The sequence below is a fragment of the Neopelma chrysocephalum genome, unplaced genomic scaffold, assembly GCF_003984885.1.
Source record: "Neopelma chrysocephalum unplaced genomic scaffold, ASM398488v2 Primary Assembly neopelma1_106b, whole genome shotgun sequence".
Lineage (NCBI taxonomy): Eukaryota > Metazoa > Chordata > Aves > Passeriformes > Pipridae > Neopelma > Neopelma chrysocephalum.
In genome coordinates, this window is record NW_020897771.1 from 3,111,726 (window position 1) to 3,139,688 (window position 27,963).

A 27,963-nucleotide genomic window follows, 5' to 3' on the forward strand; every position below is an offset into this window, starting at 1 on the left:
CCCTTCCAACCCACACCAGTCTGTGGTTCTAGGATTTGCAATCCCCTAAAAATAGCTGTCACACACACATATATACACCTACTAAATTAGTATCTAATATGATGCCAGTAAAATACTCTCAATTACCTAAAGTGTTGGAACTTTTGAGTTATCATCAACTACTGAGACTGCAGCCGTAACCAACTGAAGTTCCCACTTGGTTCCCACTTTTCTGGGGAGACAGAGGTAACTCTGCTTCTTTTTTTAAATTTCTTACAGGAACTAAACTAAATTATTTATTCTCTCAGATGTGCAAGTGTTGGCTGGAACTGCTTGAATTACTACTCAGTTGGTGGGAGGTATTCTGCTGTATATTACATTTTACTGGACACTTATGTACATTAATTACCCTTTCGAAGTTACATAGATAAATGGGTAATTTAAACACCACTGGGACTACTCATTTTTCTCTCCTTAAAGCCTTATTCCCGACTGAGGAGGGCTATTCTCATGCATATGACTACTATTCAAAAGCAACGGGCTGACTCACAGCACACAGAGCCAAGCATATGTGTCAATTTTAGCATGTTTGCTGCCTTTCCCAGGAATAGAGCTGGGGACTATCCACACTTCAGGGCAGGCACTGCTCTCTCTGAGTTTTAGAGAAAATCTTTGGTGAATATTAAACAAGCAACATGCTTTCAATTGCCTAGCTGGCACCCTTCTTACCCTACTGAATATCTTACTATATTCAATATAAAAGAGAAGAAAAGAGATATTATCTTTATTTTTTTCCCCCCAATTGTAGAGTTTCTGAACCCCATTACTGACAGGTGCTGCCTACACAGAGGGGTAGATATTTCTCACCAAGCACCAGCTAGAAGGTGAAGCAAGGACGGCGTCTGTGCCGGCATCCGGCACGCTCCACTCTCAATGCTCCCATTATCCACGTCTGCCACATAGAAATCCCTGGCAAGCTGGAGCCACACACCACACCAAGCAGGTGGTAGCTCTCTTATTCCGCCTTGCAGAAAACATTAAGTCCTGAAGAGAAATGAGATTACATTCACACCTGCATCAACTCCTTCGCATATCCCAAAGAGAAACAGAGTTTAGTTTGCTGAGCTGATTGGCAAAACCCATTCCAAGTCATATTCAGCCACAGCAAAACAACTGATTTGATGTCATGCCAACAAACTGTAATTTACCTCAGAGAACAAAAGAAGCAAATGTACTTTTTCCAGTGTTTTCTAAAAAGTAACCTAAAGTGCACAGCAAATCATTTTCAAATATAACAGTTCTCCTGCATGAAATAAACCCATTTACATCTACTACCACACACAAATAGCGACAGAAAAGGGCTTATCTGAAAAGGTGATACGTATCTACTCCAAAGGAAAACCACAGAAAATCTTAAGAAGCTGCAGAAGAAAGGGGAAAATAAATAAATAAATAAATAAATCACTTCTAAGGCTGCAGATAGTTACTGTTCAACAGCACCACTGCCATGATCGAGGAGCCAAGAGCTGCTTACTGTTTTATAATGGTCACAGGAAAATTTACTTCTCCCACGAACAGGGACCTGGAAGGTCATACTACTTATTGGCATATTTAAGGTGAACGTATACTGCTCGAGTCCAGCTTGTTCTTCCTTCTCAAGGCGTCTATAGTTAAATGATTATATATATATGCTGGCATGTGAAGCTTGGGTGGTTAATTTTAGCTGAAGTCACACATGCACAGTGCTCAGATTTCTTCCACTGTCACATTTTACAATTCCTACCCCTTCTGCAGCTCTTCTCTTACACCCCCAATGCTCCCTTTTCTTACTGTCTGTAACAGGGAGTTTCAGTGTTTGACATCAGTTTCAAACAGGATCAATATATTTTATAAACACACTCTTGAATAATGAAGCCACTCACAGCAAGCATAAAGTTTGGCAGGTCTTTTGTGTTAGACACTGTAAGCATTAAAAGACAATTATTAAGGAAATTGTTGGGGTTTTGATTGTTTTGTTTTGTTGTTGTTGGGGGGGGGGTGTTACACAATCAGGAGACTTTCTACTTATTATAGAGACAACCCCCTTCACCTAAATGCTCCCAATGTCAGTGGAAATTTATTCTCTGAATGGAAATCCAAATTTTTACATGACAAAAAAGTCCAGATATATTTTTTGAACTTCGGAGCATTCACAATATCAATCAATGTTTGAAGGTTTTATCTATTACAAATGCAAGCTAAAAAGCACCAGGTTGAATTGGACCTCGAGTGGACACACGTAACCTGGTACAGCAAGTGCTGCCTGCCCTCTGGCAGGACCCCACCATGTGCAAGTCAGCCCTAATCCCAGAGTCTGACCACGCTGCTGGCATTCCTTAAAAACACAGAGCACTGGCACTTGTACAACGCTTGGCTGGAATTTTGTGTATTAAAAAAAAATAACACAGCCAGTGTTGCCAAGGTGAGAAGCAATGACTGCTTCACCTGCCCTCTTGCCAAGCTGAAGGATGGATGTCTGACATTTTAGCTGTTGCTTTTTCAAAAGGCACACTTCTGCCAGAGCAAAAATCTAAGCTGCTCTTTAAACCGCTCCATGAAAAGCAAACAGTTGGGGAGCCACGCTGTCTCCACAGGAGCTCTCTCCCCCCAGCAAAGCCCACTCACTGCGGCTGAGGGGTCTGTTTGTTTTGGTGAGGTAGGACGCAAACGGGGCTTTGATGGAGTTGGAAGTTTACCCAAACAGCTCTGAGTGCTGGGCCTCTGATGTGCTCAGGACTGTGCTCTGAGCAACAGCCCTGCTAATGCAGACAGGCACCCGATGGAGTGTGAGAACGGGGGAAGCTTGCAGTGTTCCCCCAAAACCCCTGAGCACTGAAGATGGGAGAGAAATCTAACTTCAGGCTGCTACAAACTTGAATAGAGCTCCTTCTGTAAGCATCCAGTACTCAGGGTGGTCAGTTCCCAGAACTTGATGAAGTCTTGGCACACTTGGCCCGTGACAGTAAAAAAAAAAAAAAAAGAAAAAAAAAAGTCTTCTAAACTTTTCTAATGAAGACAGGCTCATTTTCTCTGTTTGGAAGAGGTGTGAGAGACTGTTCCAAACAGCTGCTGTAATTTCATCGGTATTTTTCACCTGGGGTCACAAATCTGTATGTTTGCAGTATCATCTCCTCTGGGCAGAAAGCCATGGCCACAGGAGGGATCAAAACAGATGAACTATCACTGCTGGACTGGACTCTGAGAAACAAAGGGTAAGGAAAAGATTCCAAGAGATAATCTTGAAATATAATCTCAATAGGGCTAGAAATGGAATCCAATTTGCCATGTAGCATTTTAAGCACAAACTCACTCCTCTATTCCATTTTTTCTTGATTGCTTAGAGGATTAATTAATCAAAACAAGATTCACAGATGTGAAGCAACTCCAAGTGAAAGTACAATTGGTTTCTAAGGCATGTGATACTAAACCCTTTCAACTCCTAGCAATGTATGAAGATGAAAGTTATCTGGTCCAAATACTGAGGCCAGAAACGTTGCAAAAGCTTTTCCTAATTTTTAACAAAATCAGTTTGCTGTGGGGATTAGGGAATTACAGAAATTGGCCTTGATCTTGCCTGAGAGACCAAATCCTAGCCCTCTTCTAGCCAAGAAGGTCTAGCCAACATTGCCCTTTGGGTCTGCTTAGTGCTTGATGGACAAAAATGAGACTTCAAAACCAGGGGCTGGGTAGGTTCAGTCCATATCAACACTGATATACTGATATACTGATATAATCACCAGCCAAATACCCTCCTCTCCTATGAACAGAATGCCTAGTGCCCCTCAAAAAACATGAAGTCCTCTGCACTACCTTTCTCACTCTGTAAAATGTAATTTAGTTCAGTGTGCAAGCTTTTCACAAGCAGCAGTGTCTCTGAAGCTGCCAGAAGCTGGCAAGAAGCAGTGCTCGCTAACACTTGGAAGGACATAAAGCAACTTGCAACCAACACACGGATGAGAAATCACTGCAACTGAGTCATGAGGGCCAGCAATTTATTCCTCACTTTATCTGCCAAGCAAGATCAACGCAAAATCTGGAGATGGAAGGAACAAAAGAAGGAGGAAACAAGAACCAAACTCAAGAAAGGACTTGACCACACAATTGCTTCAATGTATTCAATTCTCAATCATTTAGCACACATTTAACTCTTCTGAACAGGAATGCTGTTCTGAAGTTGGTAGTTAAAGAATTACATGTTAATTCCATTATTTCTAAAGTTTATTGATGGCAAGTGTAAGAATGAGAAGGAGCCAACTATCTTTCCAAAAGGGTTTTGTATGTTCTACCCATGCTTCTATTTCTAATGCTCTTCTAATGTTCCTCCTGCTCTTGGGCACTGTCGGAAATGGGACAGTTGGCTAGACAAATCTTAGGTGTGACCTACTTTTGAAAGACCTATTTTTATTTTAAGCTGCATTTTTAAGATAGTGATAAATGCTTTGTGACAGCTGAGCATTAATTTGTGTGGCAAAGACTCCATCCCAAATATGCAAAAAAAGACTAAGAATCTCTTAGGGCCCAGCATCCCATTAGATCCAGATTATCACAGGAGCTCAAATTCCACATAGCCATCAAAATAAAAAACTGATTTTTCAGAAAACTTCAGATACTTTTTAAAAACCTGAACAAGTGCTAGATCTCCAGCATTTTTAAAACTCATCCTCACTTTTCAGAAGGGAAAAAGGAAGATACTCATATATATTTGCATCAACATACAGATGGGAGGATGCAGCCCACACAGGTGTCTGGTTCTACATGTTTTGCTAATGAGATCTTGAGATAAATTTCTTGCATTTGAAAATATTAAAACCCGTTTATGCACAGGTGGCAGCATTTTTGGTTTTGTTTTGTCATTCACTGTATTCCTACATAGCCCAGAAATCAGGCTACAGCAAAAAGCTTTCTCCATAATCTGGGATCACCAGGGGTTGGCTGTGTTTTACAGGAAATAAGATCATCTTTATAAATTGTTCCTGCTAAGCACTTACCAAATAATTCAAGTTGTTCTTTCTTTATTTTTCCCAAACAAAAAAAATAAAGTGGTGAATTAATTTCCACAAACATAACAAACCTAATCTAATGGTCCTGCAGTTGGCCATCTGTTTCACAGATACAAATCTAACTGAATCTTCTACTGACTGATAACTTTCAAAATTAAATTAAATTGTCAATGCTGACCCTGCTTCCAGCTTAGTTCCTCCTGCTTCCATTTAAAGGGTTGGGAGTGCTTTCTATATCATGATCTATATGCCAATTAGATAGAAGACAACTGGTAATAGTTGAAGCTACACACTTGGCACCAGATCAAACTTAAAGGGGCAGAGAAGGGCAGCGTCCCCAGCTATGATGCAGCCTAAGGGAATATAGCAAAAAAGTTCCAGAGTACAGATGTTATAGCAAAAACTTTAGTCCCCCTTTCTCTAGTACAGTCTACATCACAAAGACCTTTTCAACCAAATGGACTCGTATATTTATGAGTAATTTAAAAAATACTCTCTCTAATGGGAAAGAGTCACCCTCTGCACCTAAGGTTAGTTCAGCAGTATATATTTAAAAAAAAAAAATCAGTATTTTTATCCCTGAAGGCCATTTACATACATGCTGGTCAAGACCCCAGTTACCAGTTCACTGTCTTTGGGATGAAGAATGATCCTCTGAATGATATAAGAGGAAAATTCTGCTTCTTCATTTCCCACTGACCTTATGCCTTGCTGGGGAAGGAGGAAGGGGGATGCTAGTTCCATCAAAGCCAGCTGGTGTGGGCACTGCTGGAGGCAGGATGCTCATAGACTCAGTAAAAGATCAGCCTGATCTGCAATGGCAAATCCTATGCTCCTAATTAGAGAGGTTCACTAAAGTGACACCAGCCTATGTTTTCATTGATCTGGCAATTAAAATAATCACTGTAGGGTTTTATTAGAAATTCTGACACTGAACTTTTAACATAACCTTCTACCAAAAAAAAAAAAAAAATCCAGTAAAGTAAAATTTACAGCAGATTGGAATTAATAATTTAAAACTGTATTTTATGGTTGATGAAGAAAATGACAGTACAGGCACAATTCCCACAGGCATAGGCGGTTTGGGCATCTCCGCCTGGGAGCTTCCTCGCGTAGCCATCGGCCACTTGAAGGCCTTCTGTACCTTCCTGGAAAAATCATTCAAGTAAAAGAAATAATTTTTGCACCGCTCCTGAAGCTTTCTTCAGAAATATATACAGCACAATCCTTTAATAGAACTGTTATGAGGCAGATCAACTGCAGATTTCATCAATTTACAGCAGAGAGAGTTTTAACATAAATGGGAATTTCCAAGTCTTGAACTGCATGACCTACCAGGCTAAGACTCTGTTATCAGTTCCTTATGATCTCTGATGATTCATCCCTTTTTAAAATGTAGATGGTTGAAATATTTCTATTGTTATTAATACCCCTTTAACAATTATATGGCAGCAAGGAGGTTGATCAAAAGACCTGTAAGCTCTGGAAAATTCAAAAAGCACAAATCAATGACAGCAGAATATCCTCACAGGGGCCTCCATCAGTCCAATTTCAGTGTAATTCTATGCACACCTACAGAATCCCATTCTCTGTTTGATATCCTGCATATAGTTTCCCATTTAGTCCTGGTTTTGCCTGAACACCTACACCTAGGAAAGTGTTACTCCAGCAAACTTACGTTCCTTAAATTAGCTGAGTAAAAGGTTTAAAGAGAAGAAAAATTACATGGAATTCACAGGCAATAAACTCCTGTAACTAATCTTTTAGTTACAGGTCATTTTATTGGGGTCCACAGATATCAAACATTTGACTTTTTTTTTTTTAAACTTTGTAAACTCTTAGTTTTTCTTCAGACAAGAACATTCACTTTGATCCATGCTATAGATGTGGTCAAATGTTCCCACAGGATGTAGATGAAAGCCCATCTATGTATGAAACTAAGCATGGTTTAAAGTAGCATCAGATAAGAGTAGTGGCTTAGCTGCAGATAAAATCAGAGCAATTTACTAGTAATCATTCAGGAGGACAGAATCTACCAGCACAGAAACAAGGCTTAGGGACATCAGCAAAATCAGTTATTCTTTTTTGCCTGGAGCAAGGGTTGGAGGAATGTAGAACAAAGAGCATGCTGCTAGTTTAAAAAAGAAGAAAGAATAAAAGTGGCTTACACACACATATAAATTTTTGATTCAGAAATTAACCATCATCATCATCATGGCTAGGCTTCGTGAACGAAGATTTGGGAAGGGCTCTACCCACAGAGATGCTAATACTGGGAGGGGGAAAAAATTTAAACAAAGAGCTATCAGGACTGGTTGCCTGTTTTCCAGCTCAAACACAACTAATACTTATAGCATTACTTGTCCAGTTCTTTGTCAACTACAGTTCAATCTGCATAATCTTAAAGCTTAGAAATAAATTAGGAAAGGAAAAAAAGAAAGTTGCAGTAGCTGTTATAGCACTATGCTGAGATTTTAGGTTACAGGCCATTTTTTTGCAAAAGGCAGGCTAAGAACACCATCTAAAACTTGGAATTATTCCAAATTAATTAAGCTACAGGCAGATGGCTAAGTTGTGAATTAAAAATAAAATTACTATTAAAACAATTTAAAATAAAAAGGCAGCTCACTGTTTGGATTTGGGGTTTTTTGTTTCTCTGGAGTTTTTATTTGTGTTTTGGTTTTTTGTTTTGAGCAGTTGTGATTCTACTCCTGAATTTCCCAGTAATGTAATTTTTGCAGTATTTGTTTTAACACCTTTGGCAACACCTTTGTTGCAAGTTTTGTTTATGCAATCTCACAACAATTAGGATGTAATGAATTACTCATTTTTGTCTCTACGAGTAGCTTCCCAGTTATCTCCTGCAGGTTTTCTCCTGAGCCTGTTAGGTTCTTCAAGAGCAAGACTGCTTGCCATCAGCCTTTCACTAGTGATTGCATCTGGCACTAAAACACTTATGGCAGCCTCAGCAAAATGACAAATCATTCCAAGGAATATAGGCTGGTGACACCCTGTAAGAATCAGGACAGATCCAGGCAACTGAAAATTAGTGTGCGTTTCTGGGCCAGTTCCATTGCAGCTCGGCCATGGACATCGTTTTAAGGAGGTGAGTGACACTTCTAGGCATGCACTAAAGGAGTGCAGGCTTGTCCCTATCAGAGCAATTCCAACACAAAGGCCAATAAAGAAAAAAAAAATCTTACTGAGCTATACAGGAGCTGACAAAGGCAGCAGCTGCTCTGCTCCACAGGGCAAATTAATATCTACAGTAGGCGTTGGGAAACATGGATCCTTACAGAAATTAGTGTCAGTTCATCCACTCTGGCCCCAGTGCCATCTAGGAGATCCAAAGAAGAAACTAAGTGAATCAGAGCACAAATTAATTTTTAGAACATGAGAAGAAGTCCACAGGCTCATTCAGAAAAGCCATGCAGAGGTAGTTCTTAAGAGCATGGAGAAACAGCAGGAACTAACATTTCCTGATAAGCTGGTACAGTAGTGCCTTCAAAAGAAACAGATCTCTTTATTATGATTCAGATGTTCCTAGAGGATTTGAAGGATGGATGCATGTTTTGGCATGTGCCATTATGTCCTCAAACATAATTTTATTTGTGCATAAGGGAAAAATTTACTACTACAACATAGTTAACCAAAGAAATAATTATTGAGTATGAACTATCTTAAGCAATAACTGGTAAAAATTGGGATTACGTGAAAAACGATCAATCTTAGATATTGAGATAGTAAGCAGAGTGAAAAAAACCCCAGGAGTCTGTGTGGTATAAAATATGACATGAGCATGGAATACTGCTGATGTGCGGTACTCTAAATCAGACTTAACCCTTCTCCATCGACTCATGAGTTTGTAAAGTCAAGCCACAGTCCAAAGGAGATGCTTTCAGCACTTGCCTGCTGTATAAGGGGCAATATCTGTGCAGTTTTATATGCTGACATTTGTCCAGTGTTTTGCAAACCAATAATGCAGAAAATAAGCTCTTAGCAATACATTCTGAACTAAACATTTACAGATAATATATCTATATTTAGCACACCTGTTTCTGTATTTCTACATTATCAATTTTTCCTTTTTTTAATATAACTAGTAGTAAACAGCACATTATTCTGACAGTCTAAATGAGTTAGTCTTTGCAGTGTGATCCTTTCTGTTTACTCTTTATAAACTATGATATTTGACAATGCTTTGTTAAGGGATAAGGATAAGGGAGGGCTATGCACATTCTTCAAGGACACCTGCTTCACTCTGACGACATTTTATTTTCCCAACTCTCTGCAGATGCTTGTCTCAAAAAGCAAATATCCCAAAGATCAGATTAGCAGCCTGATATTCCCATGAGCACAGCTAAGACTGGCAGACCTCATAAAAGTACTGACTAGCCCTGAGACCAGTCTCCACCTCCAGGAAGGATTAAACACAATTAGTATCAGTAAAGCAGATGTCTAACAAAGTAATAAACCATAACTTTTGCACGGGGTTAAAAATTTCCCTCTCCTTTCCTATATTTAGGAAATGATCCATGGCCCCCAAATGTATCAGATGCTGCTTTACACTATCTCAAGACTCCCTTATTCTCTAATCAGTCAATTCATTGGCAATCACTTGTCAGCAAAGAAAAAAAACAGCAAAAAAACTCCTAACGCAACAAAAAAGCTGGTTGAGCAAATGTCAGAGACCATTAAATTAACCAGTCAAAGATCAGCAATGAACAGCTGACACCAAATTGAACCCAACACATGGCCCCATTCACATTATTGTTAAACACATGTAGCCAATCGCTCTGCTTTCAAAATTACATTAAAGGATCTTTATTTTATAAAACAAAAATGTTTGCTTTTGAATGGACAGTCAGCCTAACATAAAGCACCTTTACAAAAAATAACCTTTCATGCAGTTTGGATTAAAGGTACTGTTTTACCTCCTGAGTAAAAACTAAATTTATTAAGCATTTTCTCTTTAGCTAAAAGTGACCACAATATATTTCTGTGTACTTTTATCTGCGCACAAAATGTATGATCTTACAAGAAGGCCTCCCAAGCACCCACCCAAGTCTGTACTAAATTTCTTGCTTGCTTCGTAGAGTCAGGTTGGTTCTCTGCAGGAGGAAATTGGTAACGTTCACAGTGGTACAGTGTTATCCTCATAAACTCCAGGCTTCAAAATAGATTTTCATATACACATCTATGAAACAACAATTGGAGGTACCACCTTAAACAGATATTCTAATGTTGAAGTGGCCACCGTTCCTCGCCTGAGAAGCTAGAGCTCCAAATCACTAAAGGGCTGAGATTCACCACACACATCCCCCCCAGTTACACCTTGGAGACCCCAAGGGAGGATGTGATCTCAGGTGCAAGGTCACAAGTTTCCTAAGGTCCCACAACTCTCATGTGAAGATTGCCTGGGCTTAGCAGTATAGGTAAGTCCCAAAACGACCCACTGGTTACAGCACTTTCACAGTTGCTTCTCCCAAAACAATGATTTCAGATTGTCCCATCAGCACCCATTTCATCCCACACCTTCCCCCAAGATCACACACCTTCTTCAGCTTTGCTGTGGACCTGAGTAGAAACAGGACTGGGCCCAGGAACTGATGACTCCAGAACAGAAAAAAAATCACATACCATGCAATATAAATGCATTAAAGAAAGTGAGAGGCCCAATGGCTTTCTCTCCTGGCAGTAAAGGCCATTCTGTGCCGTTAATCAGTTAAGGGCAGGTTATCTGGGGATAGAGCTGGATGTGGACGTGAGGGCAGGGTTCCTAATTAAATACATCTATTCTCTCTGAACAAAGGAAAAAGCCAACCAGGCAATAGTCGCAATATTTTAAACATAGGGTGTTGAAATGTCAGGAAAAGAACCATATTTACAAAAGACTAAGGTTCCTAGAATGGCAGGTGCATTTCCTCTTATTCCTTGAAAAGAACTTTTTCAGCACTGAGTAAATCTTGTTACTTTTGTCTATGCCTGTCACTTCTCCCACACCTTGTCTTATTTAGATAATAATTCTTAGACATGTTTATACTACACACCTCCAGGACAAGAGCTGCCACTTTATGTTTCAGCAGCACCTCATACAACAGGGTTGTGAGCTCAGCAAATTAATCCAGGCAATCTACTCAAGATTTAAATAACGTTTTTCAAAGGACATAAATTTGCCTCCTAAATCCACATTTAGTCACAGAAGAAAAATGGTTCTACAAAAGGTCAGAACAGACTAAGTCTTTCCCAGACATCTCATCCATAGAAATCCTGGTATCCTGTAGGGTAGATCCTCTCCTAATGTAAATTTTCCACTGCAGTGTCTTCAACCAAAATCAAACAACAAATATTTCTACCTTCTGAATTCTAAAGCACATTTCACAGAGCTCAAGAGAACAAGGTAGCACCTGCACGGTTTTAGAAGCCTCTGCCAAAATCAAGCCAGAATTCAAGTTAAGCTGGTCCCTTCACATGCCCTATACTGAATCCAGTGGTGTCGAATTCTCAGCCAAAGTTATCTACCAGGTCATTGAAAGAAAACCTACAAAGATTTCTTATGAAAGGAAATAGCCCTTATGTCAAGTACTGGTTGACTGAGTGACTCTTACTGACATGTAAAATTTTAAAATTAGAATTAAGACAATGCCCTGGTAAGACTTCACCTGAAACATTCCATACAGTTCTTGCCACCCATGTTCAAGGAGGAAGAATTCAGAATAGAAGATGATGACCTGGAAAAATTAAGAAAAAGTCTTGCGAAAGAAAACTCTAAGAATTAGGTTTGTATAAACTTCAGAATAAGATATTCTTTGCTCAAGAACACTAGGGAAGAGGAGCAGAACAGCTGACAGATGTGTTGGCAACAAACCCCCAAATGCACATGAACAGGCTGTGTGTGTATCAGAGCAGATGAGGCTGGAGGAAAACTTGGGGACAGCTCTCCCTGAAGAACAAGAGAACACAAGCCAATCAGTTTTAAGATTTTATATTCAAGAAAATGATGAAATCGTTACATTAATCAGTACGTTGAAACAGTAAAGTCTGACATTGATTAAAAAAATAAACCATCTGTCTCACACACTATTAAATACCCACTATCTGCATCCATCCCTCCATGATCTACAATAAGAGCAAGAGTTAGTACAAAACCACATACCATTGGGAGTAAAAGAAATAACAAGGCTTTTAGAACACTGTATATAATTTTTCATCTTCCCTCAGTGTCCTATGAGCGAAGGAAGTAAATAAACTAAAATCAAGTTGCACTCCTAAAACGCATACTGTACCAGAACAGGAATGCTTTTTGAAGGATCACCTACCTCAAACCCCTTTCCAGTCTGTTTATTGCCATAATCACAGAACAGAATTAAATGAGGCTCAAATCTCTACACTTGAATTCTAAATTAAGGCAGACAGATAAATCTGGAATATTTCAGAAACTCTAAGCCAAGCAACATACAGCATCTACATATATTTCTAGATTTGTATTTCTGAAGCTCCTTATATAAGGATTTTTTAATTATATCTGCACTGGAACGTGACACATGTAGTTTGTAACAAAACAGTTATAATATGTTCATTTACCTTGAGATATAAATATCTGAATATGCACTGTAAATCATTTTAATGTGATTAAAATTGTTTTCTAGTTAATTTGATTTTTGTAATGACATCAACTCCTTACTTACAAAGAACTCTAACACAATTTTAGATATTCAAAAGTCTTATAATATTTGAGTATTTATATATTGTACAGTAGAAATGCACACTGTGGCGGGTTGTCCCTGGCATGTGCATGCACACACAGTACCTGTATCTGCAATTTAACTAAGTATATGATACAAGTATTGTCATAAATGAACTAAGTATCTCCTAAAAAGTATGTTGGTTTCCCCCTTCGAAAGAGAGCTTGTTTCAGTTCCTGCCTGTGGTGACTAGAAGACTCTGTTGTATTTTGATGTCTTTGCAGAGAATACTCACATGCCCACAATTATCCTTATTTTTCTGGTTAGGATGTCAAGGAAACAGATTTCTCTTTCTTTCTGGTCAACTCAACAGCCCTTGTTTCCTTTGCACTGATCTTTCATAAATGATTCCACTACTGTGTATAACGTTCTGGATGAGGCTTCTCCTGCCTCCTGGTAGCTTCACTGCTTTCACACCTCCTTATCTCTACTGAATATCTGTCAGGAATAAGTTTGCCTTCTGCACAGCCCTGTGAGCTGCAGTTCACAGTTGTGTTGTCCTCTCTTGACTGATCCTCAGAAAAAAGATGTGTGTGCCCTTTTAACACACTGTACAGGCTTCTGTGTCAAAAGAACATTTCCCTAACTGTGATTAAACAGAAGTGTGGGAAATGTGTGATTATATGCAATAGCCTTTTTCAGACATATCCTATGAAACACAGAATTGTACTTTGCTATTTCTTTTAATCTTTGTAGAGTGCCAGCAACTAAGCCTTCAATCTAGACATCTAACAGCTGGCTGAGGTTCCACACTTTTTGGCTTGGAAAAGCTCAGTAACAGGCTGTGATCCGGTTCCAACATCAAGGAAATATCAGCTGCAAGATAATGCTATGACGATTCAGATAAACTGCTTATAAAGTCACTAATATAGATGGCAAAAGCTTAGGGAACTGCAGGAATTCTTTCCCTTACTTAAAGAAAAGTATTGCTAAGTCAGCTAGCCTATCAAATCATAACTTTTTGCAAATCTGTTATCAGCCCAGTCAATTCTTCTGTCGCAGTTTTTAAGTTAAGCTCTTGAAAATCTCTTCCAGAATGAAGTGCTTCTTCCAAATAAGTGTGTTCCCTTTGCTGTATGCTACACATCAGCCCAGAAGGCACATAGAGATAAGAGCATTAAAGGGAAATGTTTAATAGAAGGAGAAGTCATGTGTAAACCAGGACAGAAATTTTATACATAGTGATAAACCTTTTAACGCTCTCTTCATAGGGAACATTTTGAATTAACTTGCCATTTCATTTTTTTTTTTTTTAATCAGAATATTTTTTTAAAGTCCAGTGCTTTACTCAACTTACAGCCCAATAACTTCTGGAAAACTCTGGTTTTGGTACTGGACTAGTTGGCACCATTCACCTCCTGGCACACATTCAGGGTGGGGCTGAGCAGGAGGCATCCCTTCTTTCCCATCCAATATGGAATAGCATCTTCCACTGCCCACGGGTGCGTGGGATGAAGACATGGCTCTGCACCTCCTGACCTTCAGCAGGAGCAATTTTCCCACCCCTTGCATCTCAGGGTCTTCGAGCAGGGCAAGGATGGGAATACCATCCTTGCTTGAAACCTCCATCCCTCTCAGCCCTCATGCTTGAGCAAATGCAAATACTCCTCACACTGCTACCTTTGCAATCAGGATGAGATTCTGGCTGGATGTAGACCGAGGTACATCTACAAGAGTCTGTCTGCTGCCATGGAAACGAGGATATGGTCCAGCTCACAAGTTACAGGTGCCTATATACAAAGTGCTCATGCAAAGATATGCACATTTCTTTTCTCTCGTGTTATTCAATATGTTAAAATCAAAACAGAAAATAATTATAGGGAGAGAAAAGTCAAAACAGAATTATATCTGCTTAATAGTAAGCACCATTCAAATTTTATAAACTGAAAAGAGAAAGAATAAAGGTAATAGGGAAAGCTAAGCAGCCTTATTTTCAGTTTTCTCCAGCTCTGTATAACCCATAAATCTAATCCCAAATGAGAAAAGATGAAAGCTACTCTCTTCCTAAAAAAAAAAGCTACAAATAAACTTAAATAAGGTTTACCTTAAATAAAATCCTAACAATTTGTTTGTGCATCTGAAAACTGGTTTTCAATCACCACTGTTTATGGTACATTTCACAATAAAATGCTACAGCTCCTGCTGACACTACTGTGGCTCTTCAGTCATGTTTCTTCTACTCCATCTAAAGAAACAAAACTTTCCATTTAGCCTTATCCTGGGGTCATTTATTACTCCATGTCAGACCCAGAATGTTTCTTCTTGAGAAGACATACATACATTTTCATTCATTAGTTGCTCCCAGGTTCAAAAAAAAACCCAAACAAAACCTCCAAACAAAAAAACCTACACCCCAAACCACAAAAGAAAACCCACCCTGGAAAGGTTATCTACTACCAGTTACATACAGATAGGGTAGTTAACATGTTTCTACTGATACAATAGTAGGAAAAACCTTTTAAAAGGCTGAAACATTCTCAGAGTTCACGGTTGTATACACATGCCACAAGGCTGGGGGCTTGTAGGATGTCTTCAGGACAATTTGAACCTGGCATAAAGAAAAAGCATCATATGCTTTTTACAACCTTCAATCATCACAAAACCAATACCTTACCCCTTGCCAATTCTCAAAGCCATAAAACACTGAGTGGGAACGATCCTTGTTTTGATTACATTAAAAAAGGTGTTTGCATAAGGTGTGTGGATGACTCATAACAGTTAAACAAAAAAAAGAGAGGAAGGATTTACATTCTATGTCGAAATTTTGTTTTGCTGGTCTCCAATGTAAAATAGAAAGAAAATCAGAAATAAAAATTCGTTTTTAAAAGCCCAGGAATAAGGAACTCTGGGGTCAAAAGAAGTAGGTTATCAGGTGTGCACAAGTCACTCAACATGAATAGGAACAAGCTAACAATTCATTTTCTTCCAAGAATTGGCAATACCTTATAAAGCTTTTTTTTTTTTTTTGCTGGGCCTGCTATCTTGGTTACTGTCTGAGTGCTCCTCTGAATGCCCAGCAATAACATCAATATGCTCCAGAGAGGCTGGCAAGAAGCCTGTCATGGTTGCCCAAGAAATATATCAACAATAAAAGCAACCTTGCAGGTAATTCAAGATGACAAGCTGGCATCTGCAAGGATTGTATAGTAGTATGTGATAAAAATTAGGCTACCATTCCCCAAAATTATTCAAGGGCAATATTTTGAAAGAGGGCAATTATTCAAGGGCAATATTTTGAGTTTCAGCAGAGTTAGATACTGATTTCTACATTGCACTCTTACACCAAAATCACAACTTTTACGAACTTAAATAAGTCTTGCAGGATCTGATATATGGGGGCAAAGAGATTTATCCCTGGTTGTCTGAAAAGCCCTATATTACAAATCTGAAAAAAAAGCCTAAGCTTCCACACTCAGAATCTTATGCTTTCAACCACAAACTGAATCTTGCCATCACCATCCAAAACTCTCCACAGAATGTATTTGGCTATTTTTGGCATACCTAGCCATGATCAGCTCATCTTAAGCTATTGCTGGCAAGTATTTTCTTTTTCTTTCTTCCACAGAAACATCACTGGACCAAAGGAAAGAGAAGGAGGGAAAGCAGAAGGGCAACATCAGATATATTTATTGTGACACTCACTTCACTGAAGATTCTTTTTAAATTATTATTTTTATATCTATATATTATAAAGCTGGCTTTCTTTGATGTACTTTATCACTGCAGACCAGCCAAGGCCCAAAGAAGAGCTCTGCACAAAGCTGAGCTCATCTGAGGGTTTTAGGCAGAGCCCTGCCAGGCCCCCTGAGCCTGAGGAACATCTACAGCTCTCCCTGTCCCAGCACCCAGCAAACCACAGCAGGCAGGAGGCAACCCCACAAGGGTAATCTCTGTGATTCCCTGATTGCAAGAGGCAATATATAAATATCTGCTGGTTAACAGGTAGAGGGGGGCAGGAGTAAATTATGGGGTGAAGGATTTTATCCTTCTCTCTTCCTGCCCAAGGAGTGGGTGAATCCAGCAGTTTTCTTCCACTCTGAGCATTACTTGGATTTTGTTGTGCCTCGGACACCACCAGCTATTTGATTTCTCATCTCACATCTCCTTTTCTCTGCTTGATTTCATAAGCTCAGTTCTTGCCGGTGTTCAGTGCTTGCAAAGTCCACTGGGGGCTGAGTTTGAAAGCCAATGTATATACAAAGACTTTGTAATACACCTGTGTACATAAGCTCTTTCTGCTTCCTCGAGGGCTCTTTGCATATGAAAAGGGAGAAAGGACTCACTTTAACCTCCCTCCCAAAATACTTGGCTTCAGCTGGAACCAGGCTTGGGCAACCCCCACACAGAGCTGCCAGCTTCCACTGCCAGCTCACAAATTCATTATTGCAGGGGCTACTCATGCGTGAAATATTCAAAACTATCTGATCCCATGTGAAGGGCTGCCGTTGTACCCAGAACTGAATACTCCTTCACTAACATGTGTTTATCACCTCATTCCTTCCAAGGAAAATATGTAAAAACAGAGATTGTTACATTACTAGTTGCACTATAAATTTCATTGATTGCAGAGCCTGATAGGAAGAGGTGCTGGAAACCTTTAACTCCCACATCGATTTCACCAGAATTTTCACACATAAAGGCTACAGAATTAGACCTGAAGCAAATCCTTAGTTTTTATTATGAATTTCTCAGGAAAATAAATCTTTCCTCTAAAAACTGCAGAGAAATGTAATTTTCTTTGTTTAAATAATCTGCCAGAGAGACAGAGAAAACACATTTAAAGCTATCTCAGACAGCCACTGCCTTGAAATGCTTTACATCAAATAGCCTTTAAAAAAAAGCTGCTGATGAGAAGGCTCTCTAAGTTTTGATCAGAGTTCATATCTTGGTATGGGCAGTAATTCAAGCAGACAGGCAGATACGTGAGTTTCCTGAGCTCATTTATACTGGAGGAATAGAGCAGCCATACACATTATATTTACAGGGTGCAGTGGTTTTTTTTACTTTTCAGGAAAGGAAAAGGGGGGTAAAAAATGGGGGAGGGGCATAATTTAGAAACAAAAGCTGTTGAGCAAACAAAACTCCAGCCGACAAAATTATTCCAGCAAAATTGAAAGAGAGAAAACTGCTTCCAAGAAGGAGAAAACGTGCAGTAAGACAATAAATAAAGGAAGGTGAGAGGAAAGAGCTACACACATAACCGATGTTGTCTGTTCTTACTTTTAAATTAGCTTAACTACAGAGATCAAACAACACGCAAACTGACCTAAAACAGTCCAAAAGGTGAATTAGTGAGTAACAAATCCAGCTGTGACTGTGTAGTAAAACAGCATCCGCTTGCAGAGCACGTCGGTCCAGCATCAGCCCTGCCAGCCCAGGTATTTATTCACCTCATCCGGACCAAAGCTCCCGTTTGCCAACGACAACCGTGGCAAGGATAAATCTTCCTCAACCAGCGGGTTAATCCCGAGGTCCTTACCAGCTTCATGGTGCTGTTGTTCTGCTCCCAGCGCCACAGCATCACGCTCATGGTCCGGCCGGCACCTGCCGCAGCCCGGGGCTACCCCGCAGTGTCCGGGGGTCCGGCCATCCCGGGGGCTCTGCCCGGGCGGGCTCCGGGAGCCGAGTGGGGCCGGGCCGGGCACGGCGGGGCCGGGCGGTCCCTCCTCCCCCGCTCGGGGGAGGATCCTCTTAACCCCTTCGGGGAGGGGGTGTTTGTGCGCGTCCCCCCAGCAGGAAAACGGGGATAGAGGGGAATTAAGGCAAAACATGGCCAAGAAACATTTGAAAATTAACCGAGCGCCAACCCGAGTTTTAGGATGATACTTAAGGGTATCAGGCACATCTTAAAGCAAAACTGGAAATTGCTCCCCAAGCTGACTGTTAAAAGCTCAGGTTCTAAAGCTGCCTTGTTTTATAATTTTTTATTTATTTCTATCATTTTTTATTTGGTGCGATCTGGGCTGCTCCCACTCAGACTTGGGTTTATACTTAAGCCTGCTGGGGTGGGAAAGGACTAGGCTTGTCCCGAGTGAAAGGGGAGAATATTCTGCCTTAAAAATGATCCAACAGGTGGAACATCACAGGTCAGCTTAATGAGCATAAACATGAGAATAGTAAGAGTGTTTATAATAATTAGTAAGAGTATTTTTTATGTCCAGAAGAGCAGTTCTTAACGGTAATCAATATCACAGTTTGCCACATTGTATTTAAGGTACAGCTATTAAATATCTTCGTAAATGCCAGCCTATTCCATTGCTGCTCTCTTGGATCCTTCTGAAATCTCTCCTCTGTTGCTCTGAAGCACCCTGCCCAGCGTAGCAGTCTAGACAAGATACTCAGCTGTGAGAAGATTCATGCCTGCTCTTGCCCAAGGTCCTATGAAATCACCAGTGGGAGCCACGCACTTGGCTGTTGCTCCTCACCCTTCTGCTCTGGAGAAGATGCTATACCTGATAAATGAGGGGCCCCACAGGGGACAAGGAGGCCACAGCAGCTCCAGCAGCAGCTCCATGCACCCCAGCAACTCTCCAAGCCTGGGCTTGGGTGGTGGTTTCTTTGGCGGCTTTGGTTTTGCCAGGCCAGGGAAACATGGGGAATTAAAACACATTCAAAGGAATTCCCCAGGCCACCCTTCTCATGCCCCCTCCCCAAATATAAATTTTGAGTCACATAAAGATAACTTCGCTGGCTGCAGGAGGGGAGGCAAGAAATGACCACAGGCATAACTCATGGCTAACAGACCTGGAACCCATGAGCAGCTTGACATTATTTTCTAATTGTTAAATCCTTCAATAATCCAGTAAAGAGATACTGAAGCATTTTAAAAGGACCAAATTTTACCCAAACTGATCCCTGACTTAGCTAAAAATTGCCCTATTGTATGATTTTACCGGCTGTTTCACGTATCCATTCAGTATGATGTTGAAGAAATACTAGAATAAATCAGTAAATAGATATTTGAAATTCTGCATATACCCTTTTTGATAAAAAAACCCCACATGTATCTTTTCACTGAAGTCTTTTCCCTAACAGTTATGCTCTATGACTTGGATTTCATTCCTTGAGTCTGTAATTGTTCTCCTGTTCTAATTTATTATTTTAAGTGGTAAAAAGAAGGAATAATTATTGAAATAAACAATCATATTTCTTCACCGTAAAAAGAATTTCCCTACCAATTTTGGTAGCTTGAATAGCTACAGATAGAGAAAGAGCTGCATGTTGAAAGCATTTTAAGACTTTATGCATACAGGTTACCTTTGAACCATAGAAATAAAATTTGAATCCCTTCCTGAGAATAAAGAACTCTTGTTCTTTCCCTTCAGACCAACGTGGACCAAAGCCCTAGCACAGTCAAATCTTCCCAGTCAGCCCTCTACGTAAGCAAGTACCCTGCTGAAAGGTCATTCCTATAACATTCAAAAGAGGAGAAGGTCACAGCCCATTTGAGGGCTTGAACATAAGATGTATGGTCCTCAGGAGGGTCACAGGCTGAGACAATAACCTGCTGACAGACTCATGAATGAGTGAATGAATGCATGCACTGGGAGGGAGAAGCCTGGGTGTGACGCCAGAAGGATTTTCTAAGAGCATCTTACCAGCACCTTGGAGGAGCTGCCAGTGCCTGCAGTGCCTGTTCCTCGCTGAGCTTAAGTTTGTCCCTTCCCTGCTGCTGACGCAGTGGGAGCACCACAAGGGCTTCGCATCAACCTGCTGGTATCTGGCTAAATATCCTGACTCAAAGATTGTGTTCTGCTTCCAAAAAACACACCAACTTCAGGCAAAAAAACAAGGGAGCTGAGACACAGGGAGCTTTACACTTGCAGGATTACGGCCCATACAAAGGGCCAAGACAACCCACAGCATAAGTCAGCGTCGCCTCAGACACCTCCTAAGCCTCTTAAAAGGTTGTTGATGATCTGCTCTGCAGTTTGAGCTGCCAAATGTTTTCATTCAATGCTCAACCTGGTGCCAAAATCAGGGATTGCAAGAAACAAAGGAGAGGTCTCAGAAAATGGAAGGTTCTTGTCTACCATCACAAGGAAAACTCCATTTTTGGGGCCCAGGGAATAGGGTAGAGCCAAACTGCCCCTGCTACAAACAGGCAGATTAAAAGACCAGACATGGATGGAAGGACTCTTCAGCCAACCAGTCTTGTTTCTTTGAATATAGTTTGCTGTCTGTTTTTACATTAACTGAAGTGTAGCTCAGATTTGAGTATTTTCTCATTTTATCCTTTATGGGCCAGCTAAGCGTGCTGAACATGGACAGAGACACTTGCACGTAATCAGCCTGAAATACTAATAAAGCAAAGCTCCTGAGGTTAAAGCATAAGCTCTGTGCCTCCCAATCACTTTTTAAGCTAATTAATACCCTTAACTAAAATCTGTGTTGCTTTTAGACACTTTTATTTAATGGATTTTCCTAAGCCAGCCTTGATTCGGGATGAAGATCCCCTGAGTTCTGATAGCGTTGCCAGGTGTAACCGGAATTTATTTCTTCCATTAAAAAGTAAGACTTCGGAACTGCCTTTCATCCTCCTATCTGTCTTTTAGGCTCCCACAACAGAGCGAAAGAGATAAGATTGGGATTGAAGCTGGTAAAATCCCTGCATGACCTCTTGCCCCCCGGCAGCATCACGGCGGGAGTTCCCCCGCAATTGCTGTGCTGACAGATCCAGGAGATGCCTTTCCCATACAATGCCCAATTTCAAAAGGGAACAAGGACTTAGATACTTGCTTGTATTTGAATTCTTTAACAATAAAACATCCAAGCTGTCTAAGGCTTTATTATGAACTTGAACAGCATGTACATGATGACATGGGGTCAATATTAAGTTGAACCTTCAGGAAAGGACATTATTTACAGCCCTAATGGGCATCTAAACTTCCCTATTAAAGTGCTGAACAATATTCTTGTTATTCACCAGTGAGTCTTCAATGACAGAGAAACATGTGTCCCAAGCAAAGCCCATGCTCTAACGAGACATCACTCCAGTTCCCAACGCTTTCCAAATAAAACTGCTTGAAAAACAGGAGGAAACAGGTGTTGAAGACATTATGAATGAACTCGGTGCACACAGTCATTGTCTGTGCAACATTTACTATAAAGAAAGCTTGGGGAAATCCGTTCACTAATAATTCATTGTTTGCCTATGAAAAATATGTGTGCTAACAGCTTGCTCCACAGTCATTAAACAAAGTCACGCTCTTGTACTTACCCATTACTTTTGCTTTTTAATGCACATTTTGTTATGTTTTTTTATTTGGAAAAGAAAGCATATTAGAAAATTTTATTACTGCTTCTCAATGCATTTTGGTCAGAAAGACTAAAATTTTTGTTCTCTGAAAGCTGGATTTTTATTTATTTTTACTATATGCCAATAACTGCATAGGTCTTCCTTTTATGCTTTACAAACTGGAAATATCTACAATTTAAAATCTTGAATTCTGAGAAATCTTGAAGTTGTCAATAACGATATTTTGCTAAGCATGATGTGGGAGAGAAGAGGAGCCTAGCTCACAGAATCATAACAGATGCCAAACGACAACTTTCATTCCAAAAAGCCCTCAAAATGGTGTTGAAACAGCAACCTTTGAATTCAGCATTTTCTAAACCAGCAGATAAGATGCCTCGTATTGAGTAGTGTTAGGAAACCCAATGAAGGAGCTACCCACAGGTTAATCTTGATTGTCAGCAGTGCCTGGGAGGTTCTGGAGGACAGAGACAGCTTGTGCTGGGTACCAGCTCCAAGAAAATGAGATGGCCTTGATAGTCACAGACACAACCTCCCACCAGTCCCAGAGAGAAGTACAAAATGAGAGAGAGAAACTCAATTAACCAACAGCTGAGGCAGACAGTATTATTACTGGCAAATGAGCATACTTCTGGGGAAAACATGCCTTGTTAAACTGGATTTTCTGCTGAGTTCACAGAAGTTTGTGAAAGCGATAACGCAGATGTGCTTCTGTGAGGAGGCTCTTGACAAATCAACCTGGTAAAAATCAGATGAACTGAAAAGGAGTTAACTGGTATAAAAATACAGGATAATTGGGAAATTGTCATTAAGAAAATAAGCAGCTTGACTGTGTTTCACAGGAATCATTTTCAGCCTTACTTTTCTGAGCAAGCCCTAGAAGGGGGCATGAAGCAGCTATGAAATTCGCTGGTGGCACATCAGTAATGGGAGAAGTAAATGATGAAAAATAATAAGATCAAAGTTAAATATATATGCTGACTAGAACCATGAAAAGATGTTTCAAAACAGAAAATGCAATCTTGTAACAAAAGCAACTAAGAATGTCACAGAGCAAAGGACTCTCCATGAATTCAGCGCATCTGGAAAGAGCATCACAGACATGACCCCCAGGATGCCGGGGTTTGTGCTATGGTTAGAGGGGTGATGCAATACTTGTACATAAGAACAGGTGGTTATCAAATAAGAATAGGATTTATCACCTGCTGGCTTTAATGCTGTTTGTGTAATAGTTCAACGGTTTTACCCTTTGGAGAGGCTTCAGAGAAGAGCTGCAAGAATGACTTATGGACTGAAAAATGCAGATCACAAGACAACTCAAAAAGCTCCATTTCATTTGTCAGAAAAGAGTAAGGGCAAATATGATGAGATCATAACATGAACTAATTAAAAAATGAAAGCAGTTCAGTAGAAGTCATGTGGACTGTTTTATGGAGGAAGCAGAGTGAATTATCACATTTATTATTGTCTCACTTTATCATCAAAGGCTGTTTCTAACTTCCCTGTGGAAGTGTATCAGTCAGCTGTTACTGCCAACCTCGAATCCATACTATCACCTGGCTCCTCTCAGCAACCCAATGCAACATACAACAATCTTCAGATATTCAAAGGAATAGAAAAGTAGTGGAAAGCTTCCCATTCTCCATTCCAGACTGCTTGTATTCAAAAGTGCACGTTGAAAGAGGGGGGGTCTGGGAGATTTTTTTAAAATATTAATTTCTTGATTCAGAACACAATGTATTGAGGGGGAAAAAAAGCTGTTAACAAAGTAACAAAAATAACAGTACACTGCCTATCCACTGGTTAAGCAATGCTGACATTATTAACTAGGCCACTCAGTCTATGGAGAGCAGTAAGTTCCCACTGTGGTCTGAGGGACCTGTGCGCCCAACTGGTCACTAAAGGAGCCTCTTCCAACCACCCTCACCCCACAGCCCTGGCTTGCAACACTCCCTTCTCTTCAGCTCACTGCCCAAGAGCACAAGCAAAGATATGGCTTACAACAGGAATTGTGTACTTATAGAAGTTTCCAGACAGAATATTTTGTTCACAACATACACACTGTAATACCATTCATGCAATTATATCTCAGTGAGGATCCAGTGGGGCTCTGCCTGAGCTGGGGATGTAAACAAGCAATTCAGTTTCACTCACTGTTGCCAGGTATATGAGAACAAAGGAGAAACTCCCTTACTCAAGCACTAATATCACCAGACACGTTATGCCACTACAATACCACTCACTATTTATCCTTTACACCCTTTAATCAGGGCAGTTAGTTGTTTCCTCACCACAGCAAATGATAAAAAATGAAGTGAGAAATTATTATAAGTAACTTTCTTGCTAGCTTTGGTCATAGCTCAACATCACTAGAGAAGTACTGACACTGAAAAATAAAATTATTAGAAACTGATCTCAGAAAGGTCTGAAAAGGACAATAATCCAGGGGTCAACTTTGCCAGGGAAACCTATGGATCCTCCTCCAAAAATCGTAGGGCAGTGTTGTCTTTGGATTATGACTTTCTGAACGTAAGCCCAGCCCACACTCCCAGCTCTGTGACCTGACTTGCCCTGCACCCGGTTTCCCAACATGTAAAAGAGCACAGAATAATTACCAAGTTTGGTGAGCTTTCAACAATTGTAGGAACAGGATGCTGATGAAGTGCAATATAAGGCACCAAAGATGTTTAGGTCTCCAAATTTACGTCTTTTTATAAGCCATATGCACCATACATCCACGCACAGAGCCTTATTCTACTGGCCAAAATAAAGAGACCAAGGACCTCTCCTCCTCTGTGTGGTCACCTCTGAAGGCCAAAGATCTGTCTGTGGAAAGAGGGCTTACTTACACAGGATTAAAGAACTTTTGTAGCCACTTGAACTAAAACTCAACAGTGAAACTGTATTAGTAAAAAAAGAAAGACATAACTATCACCTACTCCAAAAACAGCAAGTGGGAAATCAGAGTATTAGTGAAGAACAACATTGTTTAAGCTTTTTGCCATTTCACAAATGCCATGAAACCTCTGCTTTCCTTCTCAGATAAGCAAGGGCAGAGGAAAAAATAAGATGATACTTCCAAATGTACTGATAGCATTTGTGAAGAGAACCTTGTCCAACTGCATAGACAGAGCTATCAGCTGCTTTATGCACAGTCATGTCCATGACAGATCATCCTGTATACAATCAACAGCTATAGATGAACACACCATGGAGTGTTACTGTGCACAAAAAGTCATTTAGCAACTAGGAACCCTCTTCAATCCAGCTTTTTCCCCCAGGAGATAACACTCAATAAAACCTGGATGGAAACATCCCCTTTTAAAGTCTAAAAACTATTGGCAAACATTTCTGTAGAAAAAAATAATAATATTGACATTGACTTACTATATTTGAGACTAATTCTTGATTCATATTAATAGGCAGACTAAAATACAGACAGAAAAGTGTTATTAGCTCTGTTTCTGCTGAGTCTTTGCCAAGTGCCCGTAACACCAACAATAATTTATAATTAACTAAGCAATCCTTCTTAAGCAGATGCACAACAGTATGAAAAAGTGATTCAATTAGAGTCTGTAGAGAAAGCTGCTCAGTACTAACAAAGCATCCCTCACCATAACTTCTGAAACCTGTCCCATGAAAGAATGCACACTAAGATTTAATTAAAAATAGCTGTTACTCCTAGCCTTGATTAGCTATCTGGAACACTTGATAATAACTAGCATCCACCAGTTCCTCTTGCCAAAATCTTTCCCTTTATATTTCACCCTCAACTTAAATGAAGTGGTTGCTAACTCCAAGCACAAAATTATGTGAACCAAACAGCCTACACAGTAGATTCCAGTTGAAATTTATATTATGAAATTATGTATGCATATATATATATAGAAATACTTAAATATATAATGACTTGTAAAGTCTAAAAGGCTGCATTTATCAGAGGTGACCTAATTTTGGCCTTCCAGGACCTGATGGGAGCCTACAAGAAAGACAGAGAGGGAGTTTTTACAAGAACATGGAGTGACAGGACAAGAGGGAATGGATTCAAACTGAAAGAGGGTAGGTTTAGATTAGATACGATGAAGAAATTATTTACTCCAGGGTGCTGAGGCACTGGAACAGGTTGCCCAGAGAAGTGATGGATGCCCCATCCCTGGAAGTGTTCAAGGCCAGGCTGGATGGAGCTTTGAGCAACCTGGTCTAGTGAAAGGTATCCCTGATAACAGCAGGGGGCTTGGAACTGGATGATCTTTAAGGTCCCTTCCAACCCAGGCCATTCTAAGATTCTATGTAGAATTGATGCCACAGAGTACTTTGCCCATAAAAGTTGGAGTTAACTTACTATTGATGGGAATGCCATAATTAGAGCCTTCCCAACTAATTTGATTTCAAATATACATTTCAAGTGTCCACAGAAGTTTCTGGATGGGGCTGTTCTCCTCACACTGAAGTTTTCAGCACTGCCTTTTGAACTTGCATCTTCAACTCTAAACAAGTAATTACAACGCCCAGGCTTGTTCCAAGCTTGTTGACAATGACATGGAACAATGTTAATGGATTAATAGGGATCATCCCATTAGTTTTTGGTTGTTTATCAGACTGCCATCTTTGAAAGCTTTCAGTATTGCCTTGCTTTGCTCATGGCATGGCTCTGAGTCAGCAGCTGCCATCACCATGGGCAGCCTTGCACAGTTTTCCCGTTTTCAACAGTTACACGGTTTTCAGACAAGAGAAGGGAGAGAGCTGCTGCAAACCCCAGGGAATCACTTTCTGTGTGCCCCCTTCCCCAGCCTCTAAGGCACAGACGACACAACTTCAGGGATGCACCATCTCCCTTTCAGTCATTAACCATAATCCATCCTCTGCAGACAACAATTTGGAGATACAAGCATAGGCTATGAAAAGCAGTCTAGTATTTTCATGAAAAATACTTCTTACTCTGGAAGAGCTGGTCAAGGACCAGCACTGCCAAGGACAGGAAGGTTGGGGAAGATCTCATCTCTTACCCAAAATGTCAAGTCAAATGGTGAAGAAAAGCTCTTAGTGTAGGCTTGTAACTAGAGAAAGGCACATTCCCAGCTGCTGCACAACAGTTGGTATTGAAAGCCCACACATCAGAAATGACTGGACACGTGGAAACAGAGGAAAAACCCTGGTCCTGTGCTAGGGATGCTCAAATTGCTAACAAGGGTCTCCTGGATAAATTTACACTTCATTGAGTAGCCCAGCCAAAAAGGATTTTTAGAAGTTCCCATAAGTGTTCTGTACCCTCAGTGAACCTTTAACCCGAGCTTAAAAAACTAGACTATAGTGAGAAATTGAGAAACACATCATTTGGTTTGTGTGTTTTGGTTTTTTTTTTTTCGTTTGTTTTAATACAGGGAATACTGTTGTGAAAAACACTTTTACTTGGTATGATCATACATAGCAGAAATTATCCCTTCTTCTTCTCCTGCATACCCAGAGTCTTCAGAGTTGAATGCACCAATTTTTCCTCTTTTCACAGAGTAACACAGCATGTCATGGAGGAATGGCAGACTGAAGCCAGAATAGTGCTGATTTTGACATTACAAAACAAAGATACAAGGAATTAAATAATTAGAGCCTTAATGACAGAGCACAATGCATGTCTCCTTTGATAATCTCTTGAACTCTATAAAGATAAAAGCAGGGTTGAAATGTGCATACAAGATGTGCAATAACAGAGTTTCAAAGCACACTGAAGCACATTGTAGTGTACCATTTCATAGTACTTTAATATCTTAAAAGATTAGCCTGTTGAAGCAAAAACTTCTCTAGTTGTCTGTGCTACTTCTACCCTTTTGTGTCTCCCTTCCAGCTGCTTTCCTCTCACCTCCTCTGCTGCACTACTGTTTGATAATAGCAGAAGTAACAAGGAATTAGTACTAATTCCATGTATTTCTCTGTTCTTCAAGGTCATTTT

The 27,963-nt window shown here is 40.1% G+C and overlaps 1 protein-coding gene and 1 long non-coding RNA gene across 13 annotated transcripts in view; one reads left to right on the forward strand and one right to left on the reverse strand.

Moving 5' to 3' along the window:
* The window catches only part of NAV2 (neuron navigator 2), a 389,060-nt gene that overhangs the window by 162,853 nt on the left and 198,244 nt on the right, over nt 1-27,963 (reverse strand). Inside the window, exon 1 of one of the 12 annotated variants that reach the window (XM_027696302.1) lies at nt 1,514-1,606. The exons of the other annotated variants lie outside the window; for them this stretch is intronic. Coding sequence (XP_027552103.1) covers nt 1,514-1,588 — 75 coding nt within the window. The 5' untranslated portion in view covers nt 1,589-1,606. Of the gene's footprint in view, nt 1-1,513; nt 1,607-27,963 lie in introns of those variants that run through there. 12 annotated transcript variants of the gene reach the window in all.
* On the forward strand, nt 24-27,917 carry LOC113973783. The gene is made up of 4 exons (XR_003536344.1): nt 24-225; nt 3,141-3,230; nt 26,426-26,514; nt 27,859-27,917. It is a non-coding gene; the product is annotated as an uncharacterized LOC113973783 (long non-coding RNA).